Source organism: Salarias fasciatus, chromosome 13 (genome assembly GCF_902148845.1).
Source record: "Salarias fasciatus chromosome 13, fSalaFa1.1, whole genome shotgun sequence".
NCBI lineage: Eukaryota > Metazoa > Chordata > Actinopteri > Blenniiformes > Blenniidae > Salarias > Salarias fasciatus.
The window spans coordinates 17,024,952-17,046,390 of record NC_043757.1 but is presented as its reverse complement, the minus strand read 5'-3'; the positions used below and the strand labels follow the sequence as shown (position 1 = coordinate 17,046,390).

The following is a 21,439-nucleotide window of genomic DNA, read 5'->3' as shown; positions in this document are numbered from 1 at the left end:
TAGATGAGGCGCGGGTCTGAATATGAATATGAATATCAAGGACTCTTTTAATATTTTATTCCGTTTGGGATGATGGGCTTTAAGTGAGAAATTGGGGAAATTGAATTTGTTGAACCAAATTAATGGAAATGTTGCTTTGACAGATGGGTGAGCGTGCAGTAACGCTTTGACGGACCAGTGTGTTTTCTGAGGTTTCCTTCAATAGGCGAGAAATGAGATTATATTTATTTGTGAAGCTGAAAACAATCTGTGTGCGGTTTATTTCAGACATTATAGCGTGCAATATGGTTTTTGCACCACTTGAAAGCCATATGCAAGAAGATTGTTATTTTTTCTACAACTCAGACATCAAACAAGCTAAATTGACCAAACCATAATTATTAAACAAATCAAAATCTGACGTGCAGACTATGAGCTTCAAACATGTTTAGTGTTGCTGGAAAGTACAAATGAGGGCCGAAAAACAAAAACTACTTTCAAAAGTCGAAGAATGTTCATGTTTTTATGACACATGTTCAGGTGCTTAACAGACTCTCAACACACTCAGCAGACGCACCAGATTGATGAGAAGGTCGTTGGAGACTTTTGTGAGATATTTGTTTAAGACGAAGAGCTGGGAAAAGTCCCATTTTCTTTTTACATCAACATCTGGTGGGGGTGTCCGCCACAGCATGCTGCTTATGGCGTGTTGCTGTGGGAACTCAAATGGGACAGATCAGGATATTGTTGTGGAGCTCCAATCATTCTTTTCTCCTTTTCCTCTTTTTTGCTGCAGTGCATGGTTTCAGCAATGGATGAACAATTCAAAACTTGATTTAAAAAATCAAAACTGTGCAGAATTAGATGTAGTATATCAATAACTTAAGCTTAAAAAAATATAATCCATGAAAAACATTTCTTATTTTTATTGCAAATATATCTGAATTTGTCCCCCCAAAAAAATTTACAGTATTGTAGACGATCACTTCACAGTAAACGTTTTGGGTTCAATACAGAAAATCTCTTCTAATAAAGCCCCAGAATAAAGTTGTGATATTCCAGCGGAGTGAATTCTTCTTATCACAAGCGCAGCATCTCTGATGAACGCTGAGCCGTCTTCCATTTGCATCACAGTTTGTGACAGAAGCCTCATCAACACCATACACCTGTGCATCCAAATTTCCAGGACTCTGATTGGCTGGCATGGTTTTATCCTTCTCATTACACTGCCACCTGTGGGTTTGGCATGGTCATAGCAGCTCTTAATGATGTTTTTATGCAGGTTTGTGGAAATGAACTTTTTCCTTATGAAGGTAGAGTGGGAAATATCAATTTTCATAAATACCCCGCTATGTGTAGACAGCCTAAAATGTTTTAAAATTAGACACAATCATAAGTTACACAAGTGTGTCTGAACATGACAAATCACACTGTGCTTTGTACATCGATCTATTAACATAAACTCCTTCCAGCACTTTCCAATTTCAGGAATACACGTCAAATATTCCATATTTGTTAAGGAAAGTATGCTAAATGGATATGACAGGATTGTATGTGCACACTTTTAGTTCAGACCCTAAGTTCGATAAAGTCGTAGAAATGATTAACGAATGGATGTAAGACGACTTACTTCTCATCCTCACAAACATTATATAATATTTTCCCAACATGTTGCATTTTACATGCATAATGACCAGTTAAAACTGTGGTGATGCAAGCTGCTGGTTCTGTAACTGTTTGATCTGGCTCTGCACGCTGAGCAGAAAACAGAGCTTCCGCTTTAACTGAAGCATACGTAATGTGTGTGTGGATATACTCGTAGAGTGGAAGATGATTGCTGTGATTATAGTGATTATTGCAGCAGTGAAAGGGAGTCTGGGATACTGTGTGTTTGCATTGCTGCCCTGCTTGGGATCTGTTCTTTATAACCCTCATTCATCACGTGGCCCGGGATCAAAGATAGCCTTCCTGCCCTGGGAATATAGCAGATGTCCTGTACACCTCAACAAATGTTTTGTTTGCCCTTGCGATCCCAGTCTCATGATAGATTTTAAAGTGATCGATTTGAAGGTGTTGTTAAGACGTCAGTGTTCCTCGCTGTGTTTGCAGCCTGAGCAGGTGTTCTGTTCAAAGGGCTGCGGAGAATGTTTTAGTTCTAAACTCTTTGATGGTTGAGGGGCAGTTCAGTTCTGGGCTCGTCTCCCACTTACTTCACCCTAGTTTTGCAACGGGAGTCTTGTTTCTCTGGAATTATAGTGTTCAGCTCTCAATTACAGCATCAGCGGAGGTGAGTGATGAGATGGTTAACTAGATAAGGAGTCCAGGCTTTACAACCACTCTGGCTGGAGGTGACAGTGTCACCAATCTCTGGTAGTAAAAACGTCAGGCATGGCTCTCACTCCCTAGACTTCACTGCTCTGCTTTGGTGCTTTGGTCTGGGAATAATCAGATTAAAGATAAAAATACTGCATGAAAACCTTCTGCTGGACGGAAGATAGTTTTCTTTCACATCTTTTTTTTCTTTGTCTACTTCACCTCCGTCTTTATCAATGCATTCTCTGTCTTTGACTTCTCCTTCCTTACCTTTGTGACTGGAGTCCTGAAGTGAAAATGCTCTTCTCCGTTGTTGTGAGAGACTGTGGTGCTTCAGCGGCTGTGTGGTGGACGACATTACCAGTAGTCGGCCATGACTCAAAAGTAGTCGCAGACTCTAAACACAGACCCACGCTGGCCTCACAGCAAATGACTTTCATAGTTTACAAGTTTGGACAGACTTCGCCTTGGTGAGAAAGCTGTGGAGAGTTCTAATACCCCCAGTGACTCTGCTTACAGTGCTTCTATAGAAGCTGAAATGTGCTCTGAGAGGTTTTACCAGTGAGACAATGTCAGATCAGAACTGAATTTCTTCATCAACTGTGGCCACACTAAGGTTTGAGTCTGTGATTTCTGTTTAATTATGATGCCTGAACACTCGGATGTGGTTTGAACTGCAGATCCATCTTGCATTTAAGGGATCACTCGCTTGTGGTTCGTCGGTGGCAAACAGAGACATGTTGGTGTTACTCTCCTGGGAAAAGAACATTTCCACACACCTTGTTTCTTTACAAGCCCAACAGTGAGGTCATTAGTATCTGAGGAGCGTACTTTTCCCATTAGGGAGTGATAGACGGCAACCGTTGCCAAACAGATGTGAAAACCACTCACACCCTATACACATTTTCCTCACTCACATAATCCTCAATGAACGGTTTGCATCACATGGCCCGGAGACAGGGAAAGACAGTTAATGCCATCTCGCCTATGTCTTTGTCGTCGATTTGCTGGCTGCTGCTGCCTTTGCCGGAGCATGCACACATGCAGCAGCATTGAGTCGGTGTGCTTTACATCGAGCCCGGCGCATGTTAACATACCACTCATCTTACTCACCAGATCTGCACTTGCCTTGCATCTCTTTACGCGGGGTTCACAGAGGGGGGGGCCACACACATGTCTAGTCATAGCTAATTCACAGATTGAGTTAATTTCTCTCCCTCACGTTTTGGTTTTCACACAAACACACACACACATGAGTGTATTGGTCCCTTTCTACTAACAGAATTGAAAACAGGTGCCTATCAAATATCTCACATTCTTCCAAAATACAAAAGTAGTTTGACCTGAATGGTTTTGTTGGACTAAGTGTGTGAGTGTGTGTGTAAACATGGAGGCGTTGGGGTCTGCGCAACACGCTAGTGGATCAGTACAGGCTCACTTTACATTGGAACCACATTTCCCCCTCCGCGCCAGCCTCACACACAGTGTCAAGTTAACGTCAGGATAAGTCGCAGATAAAACATAAATAGCAAAGCGCCGCGTAACAGTATACTGGTCCCTCTTTGACCGGTACAAATGAACGATCAGACTGCAGGATGCTCTTAAACTTTTGACCATTTGGTCAATAAAACTGCGTAGTGGAGATGGGAGTCTTGACGTGACCTTGCTCCAGTCACAGTGTGTCTGCAGCCCTCCGAAGATCTGATTAGAGGATGAACTGATCCAATGAGAAACAGAAGGGAGCGGGATTTGCTAGTGGAACCTCTGGAGCTGGTGAGGAAAAGATATTGAAACCATAATGGAGGTGCTTATGATAAATGCACTGCACTTTTTCTTTTTTTTTTTGGGGACTTCTTGGCAGTCTACTTTGAAATCTTTCATGAGCGGCCCTGCTGGTTGAAACTGTGCTTGTGGTGTGTGTAAAGCATGGATGTTACATTGGTTTACATCCATCTAGTAAAACCCTAAATGCTGTCATCAACAATTGTCCTCAGTGTGTTAAGAGCAGTTTGATGGATGAGCAGCTCCTTCCTCAGTGCCCTCCTCCCCCACTTTGTTCACAAGGGAGATGTGTGTGTGTGTGTGTGTGTGTGTGTGTGTGTGTGTGTGTGTGTGTGTGTGTGTGTGTGTGTGTGTGTGTGTGTGTGTGTGTGTGTGTGTGTGTGTGTGTGTGTGTGTGTGTGTGTGTGTGTGTGTGTGTGTGTGTGTGTGTGTGTGTGTGTGTGTGTGTGTGTTTCCATGCACACTAATGGGAGTTTTTACAGCTGACAGAGAAAATTACAAACATCTCTGACACATGGCGGCGTTCTTATGTTCATGAAGTCATTTCATGCAGATTGTGTCTCCCCTCATATATTTTTGATTAAATACAACACAGCCTGTATTTTGCGTTGCGTGTTGAGATCAGCGTGGCCACTTAATATGCATTTTTAAGAGCTCTGAGAGTTTGAGTTCAGCACATGCAATTTCAGATATGAAAGACACATTTTATCCATAAACAGGAAAAAAGACTCACAATTAATTACTCTAAACAGCCTTCTCCAGTGTCTGCACATGTCTCTCGAGGAGTTGTTTTTTTTAACTCAGGATTTAAATCAAGCCAGAACTCGACATGTGTGTGAGCCTGCATGCTCCATACAGACTTTGATGGGAATAAATGTGTTGATTGGCATTTGTAGTGGCAGTAAGATGTGTTTAGTGAAACTACAAAGGAAATGCATTCTTGCATCAACCTTTTAATCTTTAATTTTACTATTTCAGGATGCACATTCTAAATAATGTTGAAAAATCAAAACTTCACTCTAACATATTTTTAAAATAAAAGCAAAAAAATGTTAACTGTGTTCTTTTATAAGTGTCTTTAATTTATTCCCTTTTATCATGCAAAGACAAGCTTGAGTGCTTGGAAAAATTTTAGCAAACCACCATCTGAAGCAACCATAAGCATTAGTACAAAGTATTTATAGCAATTTTTCTGAACTACATACTGTAGCTTTTTCAGAATCTAACTGTCAAACAGGTTCAGTAGTTAGTAGCTGTAGTCTCATGATGATATTTTGGGATTATGTCCTGCGTTAGGTGTGACCACACTTTTGAGTAATGAAGCAATGCAATGGCGAGACTTCAAATTCTGCCGTGCATGTTTTCTGCACATAAAACTAATATTGAAACTATTAAAAAGTGATTTTTAGCAGGTTACTTGCAGGATTTAGTCCGCAAAGTACCTTTCTTTTCAATATAACTCAAATGTTCACGCTAATAGTTTCCATTGCTGCCATGCATCTTCCTCTTCTCAGCCTGCTTCTCATAACTGTAAGCGAGGCCGTTGTTTAAACTGATGACCTTTCCAAGGCCTCCAAGGCAGGCAGATCTGCTCCTTAATGCTTAACAGCACTGTGCATTTCCTATTTCAAGAGGATATATGATAGCATCGAGCGGACTCTTGCGGCTCAAAAATGATAAAAGCCACAATTTAAAGTCACATTACAAGATTACTGTCTTGTAATCAAACACCTGTCCTGTGCGCTCACAGTAAGTGTCTCAAAGTGCAGCGACAGACAAAAAGCGGGATTTCATTGGAAACTCCAAATGTGTTTCTGCTTAATGTGGGTGGTATGAGAACCAGCTTGTTTGTGTGCGTGCGCACAGGCCCGAGTGTACGTGGACGTATGTGTACCTCAGCGTTTCAGGGAATATGCAGAGCTTCAGAAATGAGGCATAGCGCTGACTGACGCTGCCAGCCTTTTTTGCTTCACACAACTGGCTTTTCTATCAGATAGACAGCTTGACAATATCCAGACCACACTGTTTCCGCTACGCAGAAATACACAAAGGCACGGCAACAGATACACTCACGTATACAGCGGCCCATGCTCACACTCCTGAACCCACACAGCTCAGGGTTTGTTTCTGGCTGTTTCTGGCTGGACTGTTTGCTGGTAAAGAGAAAGCTCTGTGAAGTCTGACCTCCCAGAGAGACCGTCGTTATGCTTCTGGAACAGAGGATTTAGCTTAAATCATTCTACAACATAGTATTTTGGAAGTCAAAAGTGGGTGTACTTAACTCTTTACTGGGCAAACGGCCATTATTGGTAAAGCTCATGTTTCTTTTGTCACTTTCAAAAGAATTATTGTAAATAAAAGACCGTCACAGAAATATTTATGCTAAGCTTTCAGATAATTTCATTGTATGTTTTTCCCATGTGCTTTTTGGGAAATCGTGATTTCCTTCTAGTCAGAAACGCATCTGAAACATACTCGTGCGGCTAATAAGAAGTCATAATTAGGTTTATTTATCATAAGTGATACATTGTATAGATTATACATTGTATTGTTTAATTGAACTGTTTTCAACAAATTTCATTTCATATAAATGGCACAAGAGGTGGTTCCTTCATGCTCCTAAGTTTTGAAATATCATTTATATCCATGCAGAGTTTGAAACCGGTAGTGCTTTCACTGTTTTTGTTGCTACTTTTCTTTTGGTTTGATAGTGGACCACTAGTCGCTGTAAATCGTCACAATGTGAGATGTAGAGAGATGACGGTCTGACACGGTCGCAAGATTATCTCAGGCTGTCTTTGGTTGCAAAACGAGGACAGCAGCATTTCGGCCGGCTCCTGTCCTGTCGCGTGGATTGTGACATTGCAGAAAACAGCTTACCTCTGTTTATGCACTTACTTGTTTAGCTAGACATTGAACTACTGTGCTGTAATTGTGATAACATTGCTGAGTTGATTTACGGAGACATTTTATGGATTATACAAGACTATTTAATACAATAGCCTTTTGTTATATGAAAGATACCCTTCTTGTTCTCTTTCTCTATAAAATAATTTCTTTTTGTTTATATTTTTGCGATAAGCACCATTTCTTTAAGGAGGAAAGGTGATTCCATGCGGCATGATTTACCGTCTCTGAGTCTTTGTAATCCTGTGAATCATTTGTATTGTTCCATAACAGGAGAGCAATCTCCCATAAGTAGTAAGAGCTGCTATTCCACTCTGAATTTAACATTTATCTTCTTATTGCCACAATGAGTCACGCTCACATCAGGAGAATAAATTTATCCTTTTCTCTTCAGAAGAGACCACATGAAGCTTCCTCAGGTCAGGAGGTGAGACGTAAAATCTAGACGATGCTTCCCGGTAAGACTATATGGTCTCCTTGGACTGTTAGCTGATGTTAGAGAGTGCAGCAGAAACAGAAAATGTAATAATTGCTCACCAACATGCCGACTGAAGATCAGCTGTCCTTAAAGGGACATTCTGCTGCACCGGAATGTTAAGTTGTTTGTCCTGTTTACTCAGAATAAGATGGATTCATGGCTTTAGTTAACTTAAGTATCAATCAGTTTCTTTGGACGAAAGGTAAATATAGTGCTCAGTATCACAGTCCATGATGCAGCTACTGGCTTTATTTTCATGTCCTTATTTTCTTAAAAACTTGATATTAAGTTCACTAAATGTCCAAATTAAATTAATATTACATTTTTTGTGTTATTGTTTAAAAAAGTCGACGAATATTTCCATTTACAAAGCTGATCAATATTTGAATATTTGATTGTCTTTATAATCTATCATCTAAATTTTAATAAAATTAATATTTTTCTAATTAGTTATCAACTTTTTTTCTATTACTAGCTCTGACTGTAACGCATTGTGTTTGCACATTTTGTACGTAATTACTTTTTGTGAAAACTTGGAACTATTGATTTACTCTTCCTCTTGTGAATTGTTTTTTAACCGTCTATGGGCAACTTGTTCAAATGAACAAACCAACAAATTTAAATTCTGTTAGGAAGTGAGGAACTGACTGAAGAAAAGTAGTATTTTAAAGGTATCAGTTTAAAAGATCCTTGAATAGAATGCAACTCTCATCAGATGCTTCATTCCACCCAACTTTCGCTGTGAAACTGCAGAGAGAGAGAAGAAATACTTGACTTTGAACGAAATTATTTAAGCTGGATATTTCCCAGGAATCACACTGGCTTGAATTTCTTTAATTGTACGTGCTGCCAGCAGAGAAAAGTGATATTAAGCAGCTTGATGCGCCTCTGGACGCCTCCGCTGTGTGCGCTCGCCTGCTGCCTGAGCTTTGCTGCAGCGCTGGTTGTCTTCTGCTCAGATCTCAGGTGAGGAAAAGCCTGGAATCACTCATCCTGACAGCCACATCTGGCGCTACTTTCTCCGTCCCGATGCCCTCCGCTCTGCTCCCGCGAACAGACGCCGCTCCGGTTGAACCACAGAGGGAAGGAGTTATGATAATAACATTATTGCTGGTTATTAATGAGATGGAGAACAGACAGTTTACACAGCAGAAGTGTACTCCGAAAGATTACTAAAACCAACTTCATGCAAATATCGGTATTTTTTTGGTTTGTTTTCAGGCTTTGTCCTGCTCTTGGAAAGCAGATTAATCCCAGGTGCTACAAGCCAGCTTTCTGCTCTCTCTATTTGCTCTTTAGATTATACATAAGTAGCACTCATAGTAAAGGCTTACGGTACATGATGGATATAAAAACCCATTTGAACAAGGGCACAAGTCATTAACTCATTAAGTGTGTTTAGTTTTTAACTGTGTGCTGGTCTTAAATGCATCTTTATTCACTCTTAAATGCAGAACCTTGCACCTTTTAATAGCTTGACTCATTTTCAGGGGAAAAACCTCACATGCACTCGAGCCTGCTCTGCTTTTTTCTCCACGACACACTGGAGAAAGGTTTTATTTGGCAAACTGAGCTGCCGCCAAACCCTGAGTTGAAGGCAAATTCTGGTTTAAACTACTCCAGCGCGGTCTTCATCTGGTTCCCGTTGTACCCTACGAAGTGAGGGTCACAGTTCAGGGCAATATTTACATTAATGGCCTTATTCCAAAAGGGTTGGATTTCAAAACATGTGCCAGAGGTATCCAGGAGCCGCCTGCTGTCGCACATTAAAATATAAACAAACACTTTTGGCACTCGCGACGTACACCGACATCTGCGGCTGGCCCGTATTCACCGCTGCAGAGAGAGTGAGCGAGAGACTAATGCGATCTGATGGAGACTGCAGACGTCAATGTGAGTGAGCAGTCAGCTGCAGAATAAAACTGTGCTCAATGCTTTGAGGAGTGCATCGCCGCAGGAGGCCAGGATGGGAAAATCCGCCTGTCTGGATTCTCACTGAATGTTGGTGAGGATGAAGATCTGTGGTCATGTGTAGATCTGGACTCACATGCACAAAGTTCAGCACTGATTGCAGAATAGATCCCAGGTGGAGTTCAGTAGTTGTTCCAGTACTTCCCATGCTTACCAAAACTCATGTTGATTAGAGTTTAATACCAATGTATTGTGGTTTGGACGGGCCAAGTGGTTTGAATGAACGCATTCTAAAAAGTAGTTCCTTTTTTTTAGCATTGGGGACATTACTTACAAGGTTAAGTAGCTAAAGCAGGTTAAATACAAAAGAATTAAACTTTCCTATCCTGAAGCACTGGCATTTCTTTGTTCTCATGATAACATGGTAAATCATTTTAACTGCATCGTGCTGAGGAGTAACTGTTAAGATGAACACTCAATGTTTATAGTTAAAATGCCAAAAAAAAAAAAAAAGGAAAATCTGGGATTGATTTTTGGCTTGGTCCTTTCTGCTTGGGTTCCTCAATGATCCTACAATGGATTCTTTGGGGGAACTCCATAAATCAAAAGGCGTGTTTTGATATTTAGTGACTTCAAATTCCATGTCGGTATTTGATTGTGTGAGTGATTGCATTTCTCGCCTGTCTAAGGACAAACCTGCATCTCACCTAAAGTTACGATGATGGCACCAGCCCCGGAAAGCTTGGATAGCAGTTTCGGAAGACTTCACAGTAAAAGTCATATTTGAAACAAATAAAATTGCTGAGTACTTTCATATACGTGTCAGTACAATTTCAACGTGTGTGTAATGATCAGAAAATAAAATTGGTTGCAAACCTGCATAACTGCTGAACAGAAAACGCCACAGATCTGGATCTGGAGCTGTGCTCCTGCGCGGGCGCGAGAATCGGAGGATCCATGTGTTTTTCATCATGTTCGTACGGCCATATGATTCTCAGCTGCCTATAAAAGAATCAAAGTTACAACTGCTTTGTGGGTTTTTCCCAGCCAGGTCTTTAGACAAACTGTACAACTTTGCCGATTGTGCTGGCCTGCACCTGATTCTGGGGCTCAACGCGCTGCACAGAAACCCGGACAACTCGTGGAACACCTCCTCCACCCTCAGCCTCCTCAAGTATGGCGCCGGCAAGAAGTACAACATCTCCTGGGAGCTTGGCAACGGTCAGTACAGCAGCATACTCCTACTAAACTGATACGAAGGGGCGCGACCTTTCCTCAAAATAAGCTTGAATACGCTGACACCGCTCAGGAGTTTTCAACCTCTGCATTTCTGTTAGATTTTCTCATTCAGCTGCATTTCAATTGAAAACACATTGCATTTGATGTAATAACCTTCTCTGCGATCCAAGGTTATGTCATCATGCAGAGGAGTAAGTTTCGTGCTCATAAAGCGCAATAAGGTGCGTTTAGGTTTGAGTTAGTCCACTAAACTAGTAGTCAAGTTGTTTAACGTTTAAAGATTGCTTCGGCACTGCGTGGAGCAAACTCCGTTTTTTAAGTGTTAGATCAGTGTGAATTGATGGATTCAAGGGTTCATTCGGGGATGAAAAGAATCACATTTGCCTGCTGCACATCTCTACATAACTTATTTTAATTTCTAAACTAATAGAATTCTGACCGGCCACTTTTTTTTTTTTTTTAGCCCGAGACCAAAAGAGCAGAAGTATCAGGAGGAATCCAGTGATCGGACCATGTGAAAATTTTAGTGAGGACTTAAACCGTGGCAAATGTAATCATTTCAAGTAAATCACCCATGCAGTGCAGACCCAGAGCAAATATATAAAGGCTGCATGAAAAGTCAGTGTTTTGCATCAGCTTGTAATGGTTTTCAGGAGAACATGCTCGGCGACACGGCAAATACAGAAAGTTTTACTTTGCAGCTCAAGCACAAACTGATGCAAAGTAACTGTCAGCAAAGCGAAAACAGCAAAGCAAATGCAGGAATGTAGTTTTTCTCTTTTTAGGGGGAAAAAACTCGCTCTTTCGCTCTTTTTGTTTGACTGAAACTGCAAGGCCACCATGTGTGCTCGAATCATTCCCCTGACACCAAGTACATCTGTCCGTATTACTGCGAATTGCCCAATTATCCCTCTTTCTACCGACCGCTCTATGCTCTCGGAGAGAGAGCAATATCAGACTACAACAGCAGCGCTCTCTGCCACCTCCCCGCTGTTGCTCGTGTAAACTGCGTTTCTCTGGCGTGCCGCGTCTTCCCTCCCCAGAGCCGAACGCGTATCGCAGCATGGTGGGCCGTGCGGTCAACAGCACCCAGTTGGCCCAGGACTACACCAAACTGCGGACGCTGCTGCAGTCGGTGCGCTACTACCACCGCGCTCAACTCTTTGGCCCCAACGCAGGACGACCCCGGAAGAACGCCATCCTGCTGCTGGATGGGTGAGTCACCAAGTAAAACAATGATTGGCCCAGATTCCACTCCTTGTTAGGCCATCCTGCTGGGAAATAGGGGGGAAGGTAGTGGAAAGTATGTATGCCGGAGCGGTTCGGGACTTTTACTGAGCTTTACTGTTTTTAACACGCACACACACACACAGCGTAGTGTTCACTGTTTATGGATTTCCACTCGCAGGTTTCAGGGGATCGGCTTTGGTTATAGCCTGTCAGCCTAAATAAAGTGTCATCTGACTGATAACGTGACGGCACAACGTCCCACCTGCTGGCTTCACCCAGAAGCTGCAGCAGCTTTGGTCTGACTGCAGTCACGTCTCTGACAGCCTGCTTTCCCCTGCTGCCTCTTCCCTCCTGGGACTGCAGTGTTGGATTTGGAGCTAGACGAACAGTCTTTTAGGTATTGCTGCATCATTATGAGCATTATTAGATATTATGAATACTTTCCAGTTTTTTTTTTAACCAAAATGGCAGAAGAACTTTATACATTCCAGATAAATATTTATGTTTCTCAGTCTAATAGATGAATGGAGTTTGCAACATCTTCAAAATTTTCCCCTCCTTTCCCTTCACCTTCAGGTTTACTGAATACAATGTTAAAATTATCTTAAGTCGTTATTGAAAATCTTTATTGTTAAAATTACACTAACACATGAAAGACTATAGCGTCAGTTCTCAGATATTCATCGCTTGGAAAAAAGTGAAGCCTTTTGTGATGTTTTTTTAATTATTTTAAAAGGAAACACGTTGCACTGACATGGATGCATCGCTGGCCTTTTACTGCAAACACAGGCTGAAAAACAAAACATAGAAGCATTTACACCACTCTGTCAATGTTGTTTATATGCAAATAAAATGTGTCTCTGTAGAAGTATGTTTGCTTTTTCCTGGAAGTACAAACTATTTCATACTTTGGAGAACTTTAAAACGTAAATTTCAATTTTTCTTTAAACAAGCGTTGACTCCGTAATTGGGCCCTGCTGCTGGAGACAAACATGCGCTGTAAAACACATGAGTTGTAAAAAGATGTGAGCAGTCATTGATGTATTTGTCCCAAACTGCAACTTGTCCTGTGGACGCTCATAAAGGCAGACAGCGGTGAAAACGGAAAAATGAACAGCAGTGTCAAATAGCTCTTATCAGGATCTGTTCCGATTGTTGAGTCGGACCAATAGGACAGTGCCGTCTGCATTGCGATGTCACACGGACCCATCACTGAGAAAATATCATGAAACACTGCTCTGCTTGAGAACATTTGGAGTGGACAGAGTTAGAGGTGGTCCTCTGCTGTAACCATAAAAATTAAAACATCTACTGCCTCTTCTGGGTGGCTGAAAGCAAGCTGTATTCGATGCCCCACTCTCCTGTCACAAGAGATTTAGAAGATGTTTTTACACAGATAATAGGACATTAGGAAGCGCTGGAGGTACGATTTGCTCCGCAGGAATTACGTCCTCGCATAAACAGCTGGGAACGGGATTCCTTTTAACTAAAATGTCGCCCATAAAGCAAGTTTAATGTGCATTAAATTACAGTGCAGTTCACTTTTGCAGGCACATGGGTAGATGCAAGCAGAGGAACCATTTAATGTTTCAGTTTATCTCGGCCTGCATCTATCCCACAGCTCGTCTCTGCAGCCACACACACTTTGACAGGTAGTTGGAAGAAAAAACGCAAAGGAATATTTTGATGTACGTCTTTCTCCGCTGTTTGCTGAAACTGCTCACATCAGTGAAACCATTAGCGACTGTTTTCATAGGGGTTTTTTTTTTTCCTTGCTGTGCACTGGCAGTTTAGATTTACTCCTAAATAAAAGGTGTGTGTGTTTGTGTGCAGCAGTGTGTGTGTGTGTACTGTACTTTTCAAAGTGATTAATGAGCAGCAGCCTCAGAGGACAGGAAGGATGAAGAGCAGAGAAATCGACTTTTCGTAGGTCACATTTAATGACGGGCCGATCCTCGCGTGTTTGACACCGTTACGAGGGGTTTTCTCTCGTGTTTGACAGCCCGGCTACTCTGCTCCTCTCAAGAAATAAGATGAATGAGACGCTGAGCCGCTCAGCAGTCAAATATCAGAGCTGCACAGACTAAACAAACCTGAGTGGTGAAAGTTGTGTTCTGTGACATGATGTTTAGAGACAAGCTGTTACGCCCAAATATGGAGCGGTTTGGATCAGGTAGACCAGGAAACACACACACACACACACACACAGACCCTACAGCTCAGGAAGAAGATGGAGGAACTGTGCATTCACACTGTTTGTGTAACATTTTTGTGTATCGGTGAGGAATGTTTGTAGTTTATATTTAAGCTAAAGCAATGACTACCTGCTAAGAAAATGACTGCAGCAGGATTTTCTTTTTAGTCTTTAACTTTAATTTAGCAAGACACCTATTGCTAAAACGACATTAATCCGAGAATACATGCTATACTGTCGTGCATTAGGGCCTCATCTTTCAAATCCAATCTCTTTTCTTCGTTAAAAAAAAAACGTTTTGTTTTATCCAATACTGGTGAAGATGTTGTCATCCAACTCTATGTTTTAAGAATTTTTGCAAAGCTTTGATAAGATGGGAATTTAAAATGAGTTTGACATACTTTCTAGGTGGATTTCACAGTTTGGAGTTCAAACGAAGCTGTTATACTCAGCAAAGTGTCTCTTCTGGTGAAATATGTGACTGTAGTAAATACGTTCTTCTTCAATTCGTCATAATTTGGGGTAAAAGGCTCAGGGTGAAGCTTGACTTAGTCGTAAATCCACATCTTTTAGTTGTTAAATCATTTGCTGTTCATCATTACATAAGTGTCAAGTTATTATATCACAAACCGAGATGTCACAGAGGTTAAATTGTGTTTTATTTTCAGGTTTATGAAGACTGCTGGCTCCGTGGTAGACGCAGTTACGTGGCAACAGTAGGTATTTTACCCTTTTTTTGTCTTTTATCATTTTGTTTATAGAAAACCCAGAGCTGAACTACAGCCCTCGCACTTCAGCAACCATAAATCTGCCATCACGGCTCATGGTGTGTTTCTGCACCATTATCACCATCGACTGTACGCAGTAGCCAGCAGCAGCCATTATCAACACTATTTCTGTGATGGATAAGATGGAGAAGTGGATTTATCTGGCAAACGGAACAACAGGCAAGGAGCCCGGGAGACGGCGTGTGTTGAATTAAGAACACCTGACGTTTGTCTATAGCTTATACGACAGGAATGCATACAAATATCGGTGGTTTGATCTTTTTCCCGTCTTGTGTCAGTGCGTCTTTAGACACGTATGTAAAATGTGCGCTAAACGACGCGCCCACTGTAAGCTCAGGAAAACCCTGGTCATTAGGGTGAAGGTCAGGTCTAATTAGGAGAAATTAGAAGAAACGGAAGGTGGAAGGGCTGTCAGTAAGGCTTAGGAAAACACCACCCACACTGTGAAAATCAAACCATATGCTCTGGCTCATTCCCTCTGTCAATTAGCCTGTTTTACACTCGAGGGTCCAGATTCCAGTCTAAGCAGGCTGCGTGACAGAAACTCTGACCTCTACAAAAGGAGCCAACCTCATAAAAGTGGAGACCACTCATTAACACGTCTACGCCATAGGTTTTACTCCACTGCATCTGCCTTTGGTTGTTTTCGGATCAGGCTTAGCAGGTAAGAGACGCAGCTCTCATTACCCATGTGTTTGGCAGCGTGCGTCCGTCTGCAGCTTTCATTCAGTGATGAAACGTGTTAGTTATGAAGTGAATGTAGTTCCTAGCCTGAACACACACATACACACACATATAGATATGGTTTGCATTATACTGTGACTCTGGTTATAGCGTTGTGAATTTACTATTAAAGAATTTGCTTGAATTGTTCAGGCTTTTACTTTTAGTCTCACATTTTTTTCCACTATTGTGCAAGCTTACACTTTCTTTCCCTTCAAAGAATGAGGTCATTTTTTGCTAAAGACTCGGTACAGCTGAAGCTTTGATCTTATTATAAGTTGCACTACTTTACCCTGTCCTTTATATCCGCAGGTAAAAATCAGTTATTATAATTAAAATGAAAAACTCTGTCACTGCTAAGGGCCCATATCCAATATTTTTAATATTTTGGACATTTCTGTTCCTCCGCCTAGACATTGGAGAGAAATAAAGTTTTATTTGTGGTGCAGGAGAAGTTTTTTTTTTCTTCTTCTTCTTTTTTGTTTCCTGTGGAAAGTGTGTCTGTCACTGACCAGACATTGTTTCTGGAACGAAACGCTCCTATTCAGTGATTAAAGGTCTGTTTTTAGCTGCGCTAGATGCATGACTCTAGCATACTCCTCCTTTTGGTCAAGGCTCACATGTCTCGGCACCTGTTTGGCAGATTGTTGTGAGACATTTTACAAACACTCGGTCCCCCAGAGGATGAGCATACACGCTGATTCTCTGACGTTTCCTCCAGCGCTGACATGAGGTTGACATTTGCGGTTTTAGAAAAACATATACTTAAGTTAAACACTTAACTGCAGCCAGGCTATCTCCGCCTCGGCTCAGCCAGCCACCTCACCTTCGGGGACGGCTTCGTGGCGAGACGTTAGCGCCTGACAGAAGTGTGTGCTCACACGGCTGCCAGAGCTAACTGTGAAAATATGAGCTCAAAGGAGGAAAAAAAAAAAAAGAAAAGAAAGAGCAGGACGGTTTTACCCATTTCCACAACAGTTGGTGTTCAGATGCCCCTGAGTAAAGCACCTAATGTGGGCCTAATTGTTCCTGCGGTCGGTCATTAGTGGTGTGAACATCTTGAGTGTGAAGTAAACAAGCAAACACCCCCTGCTAAACGCAGCAGCCATTGCCTTTGAGCTGTTCTTGGACTATTTGCTGTGACCTTAAAAAGGATTCAGAATCATTAATTTAGAGTTTTGAATTTTTTCCTCGTTGTTTTCACGTTTTAACAAGCCAGAATTACATCCTATTCCCACATGTTTGTCTAAAAGACAGCAGGACTACATCTTAGAAAAATGCCATATGCCGCATATCTTTTTGTGAGGGGAGGGGAAAAAAAAGAGATGTTACAGGTTTGTGATCTCTCTCAAAAGGAGCGGCACAGCGGGACTGTAAATTTCCTCATGTACTCATGAGGGAAGCTCTATATCCTTCATCTGATGCGGTGATGGATTGAGCTGATATAACCTGCTGGTCCGGAGAAAGGAGCATGTCCGCGTTCTGCTGCTGCTCACCAGTGTTTCGTGTTCGCGGTTTAAAACTACCTGTGACTCACTTCAACGTTCACATTTTGCTCTGTGATTTCTTCAACTGTCCTTTTTGATTTTCCTGATTTCTGGTGAAATCGAGCTTTTGGACACGACGAGAGCGTTACCAGCTGACGGAATCTTAAATTGATCATTACTTTACAAAATGAATGCAAATAATTATTCAATAAGAGGAGCCGATGATAGATTCGCTTCAGTTTCATCTCGGTTTTGAGGCGGATCCAGGGGCCTCATGATGTTAGGGTTAGCACGTTCACCTCAAAGAAAAAAAAAAAGAAAAGATTTAATGTCATCCCTCTGCGTGCATGGGTTTTCTCAGGCTACTTTACTCCAACTCCACAAAACACATGAGCATCTCCCATTCACTGCTGATACTAAACACCCTGAAAACAAAACAAAACATTCATACACACACAAAAAATAACACAACTAACAAAAAGATGGAAAAAAAATAATTGAAGACAGTAGAATAAGAATAATTTCAGAAGGTAAAAGTATAAGAGCTGAGCCTTACACATACTGAAAGCTGTTGGGAAGAGACGCCAGAGTATGCCTTATTTCATTTTATCTCATGCACTTGCATATCCTTACTCATATTTCTTTGGCGTGATCCACTTAGTTTTCATCAAATTTGATGAAACTGTAACGATCCTATAATCCTCAGCCTCTCTTTTATAGAGCTCATTTTAATTTCCACTGATTCTTTTCTATTTGGTTCAACATGTACCAAGAAGACCTCTGAGACTTTTCCTTTTCTCATTATTTGTTTCATTTCAGATCTGGACTAAATAATTAGTGTGAGATCTCTGGAAAGAAGGCAGGACAACCAAATGACTTGCATCCGGCTATGACTTAATCTGTGGATGTGTTTACACAAAGCGATGAAGAGCGCGGGACTTCTCATGTCCTATGAAGAACATTTTTACAAGGTTAAGCTCAGATTGCAACACAGCCTGACCCCACCTGAACCGAGCCCAGCTGTTGCTCTCAGCAGTTTTGCTGAAACATTAGTCATTTCCACAAACCTTTCACACAGAGATTTACGAAGGTTTGACTTTGATTTAGACTCTTTCGATGCTTGAGTTGGTATGGTTGCATGGTGTGCTTGTCTTATTTTTGGCCGTGGCCCTTTCATTTTTCTGATTAGAAATATTCCTGGCTGGCACTCGGTCCGCTGCATGATCAGCTTCTCTGTGAATTCACAGTGTCGTTTTGTTGGACTTTTTTCCAGTTTTGAGGAAAGAAAATATTTGTGTTGCTTCTTTTTTGATTGGATTAATATGATCAAATATCTCTGAGAAAACTTTTTTTTTTTTTTTTTTTTTCCAGTTTTGAAATTCGGAAGAGAACAGAACCTCCACGAAAGTAATTTGATCTGCCATGCAGGATGCTTTCCTGTTGCTCATTTGTCACCAAGGATTTGGTGACGTTACAGTTGATTATAGGACAGTATACATTTGGAATTGGCCATAAAGTTTCACTCAAAAGTTCGACATCAATTTCTGAATTAGTGTGCTTAGGATGCCACTGGTGTCTTCCCTTTAAAACCGTTTAAGTAAGATAACCTTTGAACTACGCTCGGGACGACACACAGAGTGTGTCTTAAAGCTTATAGCTGATTAAATTCCCAAAACACAAACGTAATGCTTCCCACTGCATCTGAACAAGCTAATATATCAAATTGATCTTCAGTGTAACACAGAACTTTTCTTAATTGACTGAACAATAGAACAAGAGCCATGTTTCTCTCTGCAGGGAAAATAAGATGTCAGTGTTTTTTTTATGGGACCCGAGGCATGAACTTGGTGTGTGTGTGGTTGCTGCTTTCTCGTCTTCCTCTCTTGGACTCCTGCGGAGTGTGGAGGAGAGGATTTCTTTCTGGCCACAGGATAAATGTTCCTCGGGACTCCAGCTTCCAATAAATTCTTCTGTCATCGTGCTCTCTTAACTTCATTTCCTATTTTCGTCTCTCTTTGTGTCCTCATCTTTCTCACACACAAAGTCATAATAAATGGATGTTTGTTTCATTCAGCCTTAGTCTGAACTATCGGTGCTCTTAGTTGTTGTTGTTTTTTGTCTGCAGTTTAGCAGGAAATTTTTATGAATGTTCTCCTGAACTCTTTTGAAATCGGCTTGTCCATTTTATGTCATAGCTCGTGAAGTACGGTAAACTAAACGTTTGAGGGGAATTGAATGTGTGTTTGCCCGGTGATGAACTGCTGAACTGCCCTCCAGTTGAATTGTGATGTTTCTGTCGGGGCAGAAATCTCGTTTATTAAATAAACCCATTACCAAAGAAAAAAAATAGGGAAATGAATGAATTGTAAATTACAAAGACAGGCTTTGATTTACAGACCTCATTAACAGTGTTTAATCATATTTGAATAGAGAAAACATATCAGATGTTGAAACAAAGACATTTCACAATGTTATGAAAAGTATTTTCTTGCTTTCCTTTTTTTTACTTGTATTTGATATGAGCAACACCAAAAAAAAAACCTTTTGGAATAGAGACAACAGAAAACTGGGAAAGTAAGTGGCAGTAATAAATAACTGCTGGAGGAGCATTTTGCAGCCTGTCTGTGTTTGAAAAAAGAGTTTATAGGCAGATTTACTTTGAAGAAAATGTCTGAAGAGCTTCACTCCTGTTCCAGACTGACTCCCCAAGCTCTTATTGTCTGAAGCAAACGTCTCTTCATCATACTTAATCTCAGTTTCATTGTTTTTACAATCAGAGGTTCACCTGTGAAAAAATATAGAAGATATGGAAGAATGTCAGAAAGAAATTCCCAGGAAAAGACTTTTCTGGTTCCACCATGTAGAGTACTTGATGGTGGCTGACGAGGTTCCGGTCCTCAAGATGAGGATTCTGTATCGGAAAACATCACACTGGTCCAGAAATATTTTCAGAGATTGTCTGTGGAATGAAAGCAAGTTAAAGCTGTGTCACCAAGACAAACCTAAACGTGAACACAATCACCGCCATCGGCGGCGTCTCTGGGCCAAAGATAATTTGAAACGGACTGAGACTAAATCGAAAAATGTTCTGTGGTCAGTGTGCAGTTTTCACTTTATCCTCACCATCTGCGCCCTGAAATAATCATGTTTGTTGGTCACCTCATAAAATTGCAAAGAGTGTTTCTCTCACAGTGTTTCTCTTGCGTTTGTGTTACAGTTATTACATGGATGGCAGAGTGAACAAGGCGGAGGACTTCCTGAAAACTCGCCTATTGGACACGCTGACAGAGCAGCTCACTAAAGTCACCAAAGTAATGAAGTTTCTGTTTAAATACTAAATCTTCCAGTGTAGTAACACTAAGTTTATATGAAAGCCTGTAGATTCCTGATATGTGGGTGAACTGGTGCACTTTAAACTCAAAATGTCCAACATGAATTCCAGACGTCACATTTTTTTTCTCGTCTGAAAGTTTCAGTGCAGGATATTAAGAGATAATTCATCGCAATCACAACATGCATTTGTATTTCTTTTGAGTTCATGGTGCACTCAGCGCTCAGATAGTTTTGGTGATGGAAAAGCCACATGGGTGAACCACAAGAGAAAGCCCTCAGGGTGAAACCGTAATGTCGACCATGAGGTAAGATTATCAATACTGGCTGCTGGAGTTTTGAGAAGTGAACAGAGCCAAAGTGCCTCAGGAGAAATAAAATGCAATCATTCCTATGATCAAAAACTTAGAACATGCGAGGATTGGCTGCAGAGACACTCTGTGTTTCAAGAAACCACATTTTCTGTGCATTGGGTTTGCTCGGGTGTTCCTTACTTTGTATGCAATCGTGATATTTCAATCCTTTTCTCTTCACATCTGTTTTGTGCCAATTCTAAAGATGTTTTAATGGGTTGCAGAGTCACTATAAGTGAAACCAAAGTTGTAACAACGTCATAATAATAACAGAAGGGTCAGGAAATAGAATCAAAAACTTTTATACCCCTACTCATTTCTCATTTTTCATGTATAAACATAAATTGCTTGCAGTTCCTACAGCTTAAATACAACAATCCTCACATCTTCTGCAATGCAATTGCATTTCTAGCTCTTCAGCTAGCAGTACAAAATATATACAAATTTCATGATAATTTTTTTTCTGTTCTCAGTATCTGACAAGGGTTTGTTTTTTTTATACAGTTTTGTTTTTTTAAAAGTTTATAATTGAATTTTTTGCCTCCTGCCTCATAGTGGTATTTCTTTATGCATGAAGATGCAATTTTTTCTTCTTTTTTTTTTGTAGTTGGTCACAAAATGTTTGTTTGTGACCCAGCAGTGAGTAATTTCTTGGTTTGAACATGATTATTGTAATTTATGTTCCACAAATCTCACTGCATGTGACATTACAAAGGTGTGTTTTC

General features: G+C 40.9%; 1 protein-coding gene across 1 annotated transcript in view; it reads left to right on the top strand.

The window, feature by feature from the left end:
* hpse2 (heparanase 2) overlaps positions 1 to 21,439 on the top strand; it is a 46,763-nt gene that overhangs the window by 16,188 nt on the left and 9,136 nt on the right. The window contains exons 4-7 of the mRNA XM_030106672.1: positions 10,418 to 10,591; positions 11,653 to 11,824; positions 14,702 to 14,749; positions 20,249 to 20,342. Coding sequence (XP_029962532.1) covers positions 10,418 to 10,591; positions 11,653 to 11,824; positions 14,702 to 14,749; positions 20,249 to 20,342 — 488 coding nt within the window. The remainder of the gene's footprint in view (positions 1 to 10,417; positions 10,592 to 11,652; positions 11,825 to 14,701; positions 14,750 to 20,248; positions 20,343 to 21,439) is intronic.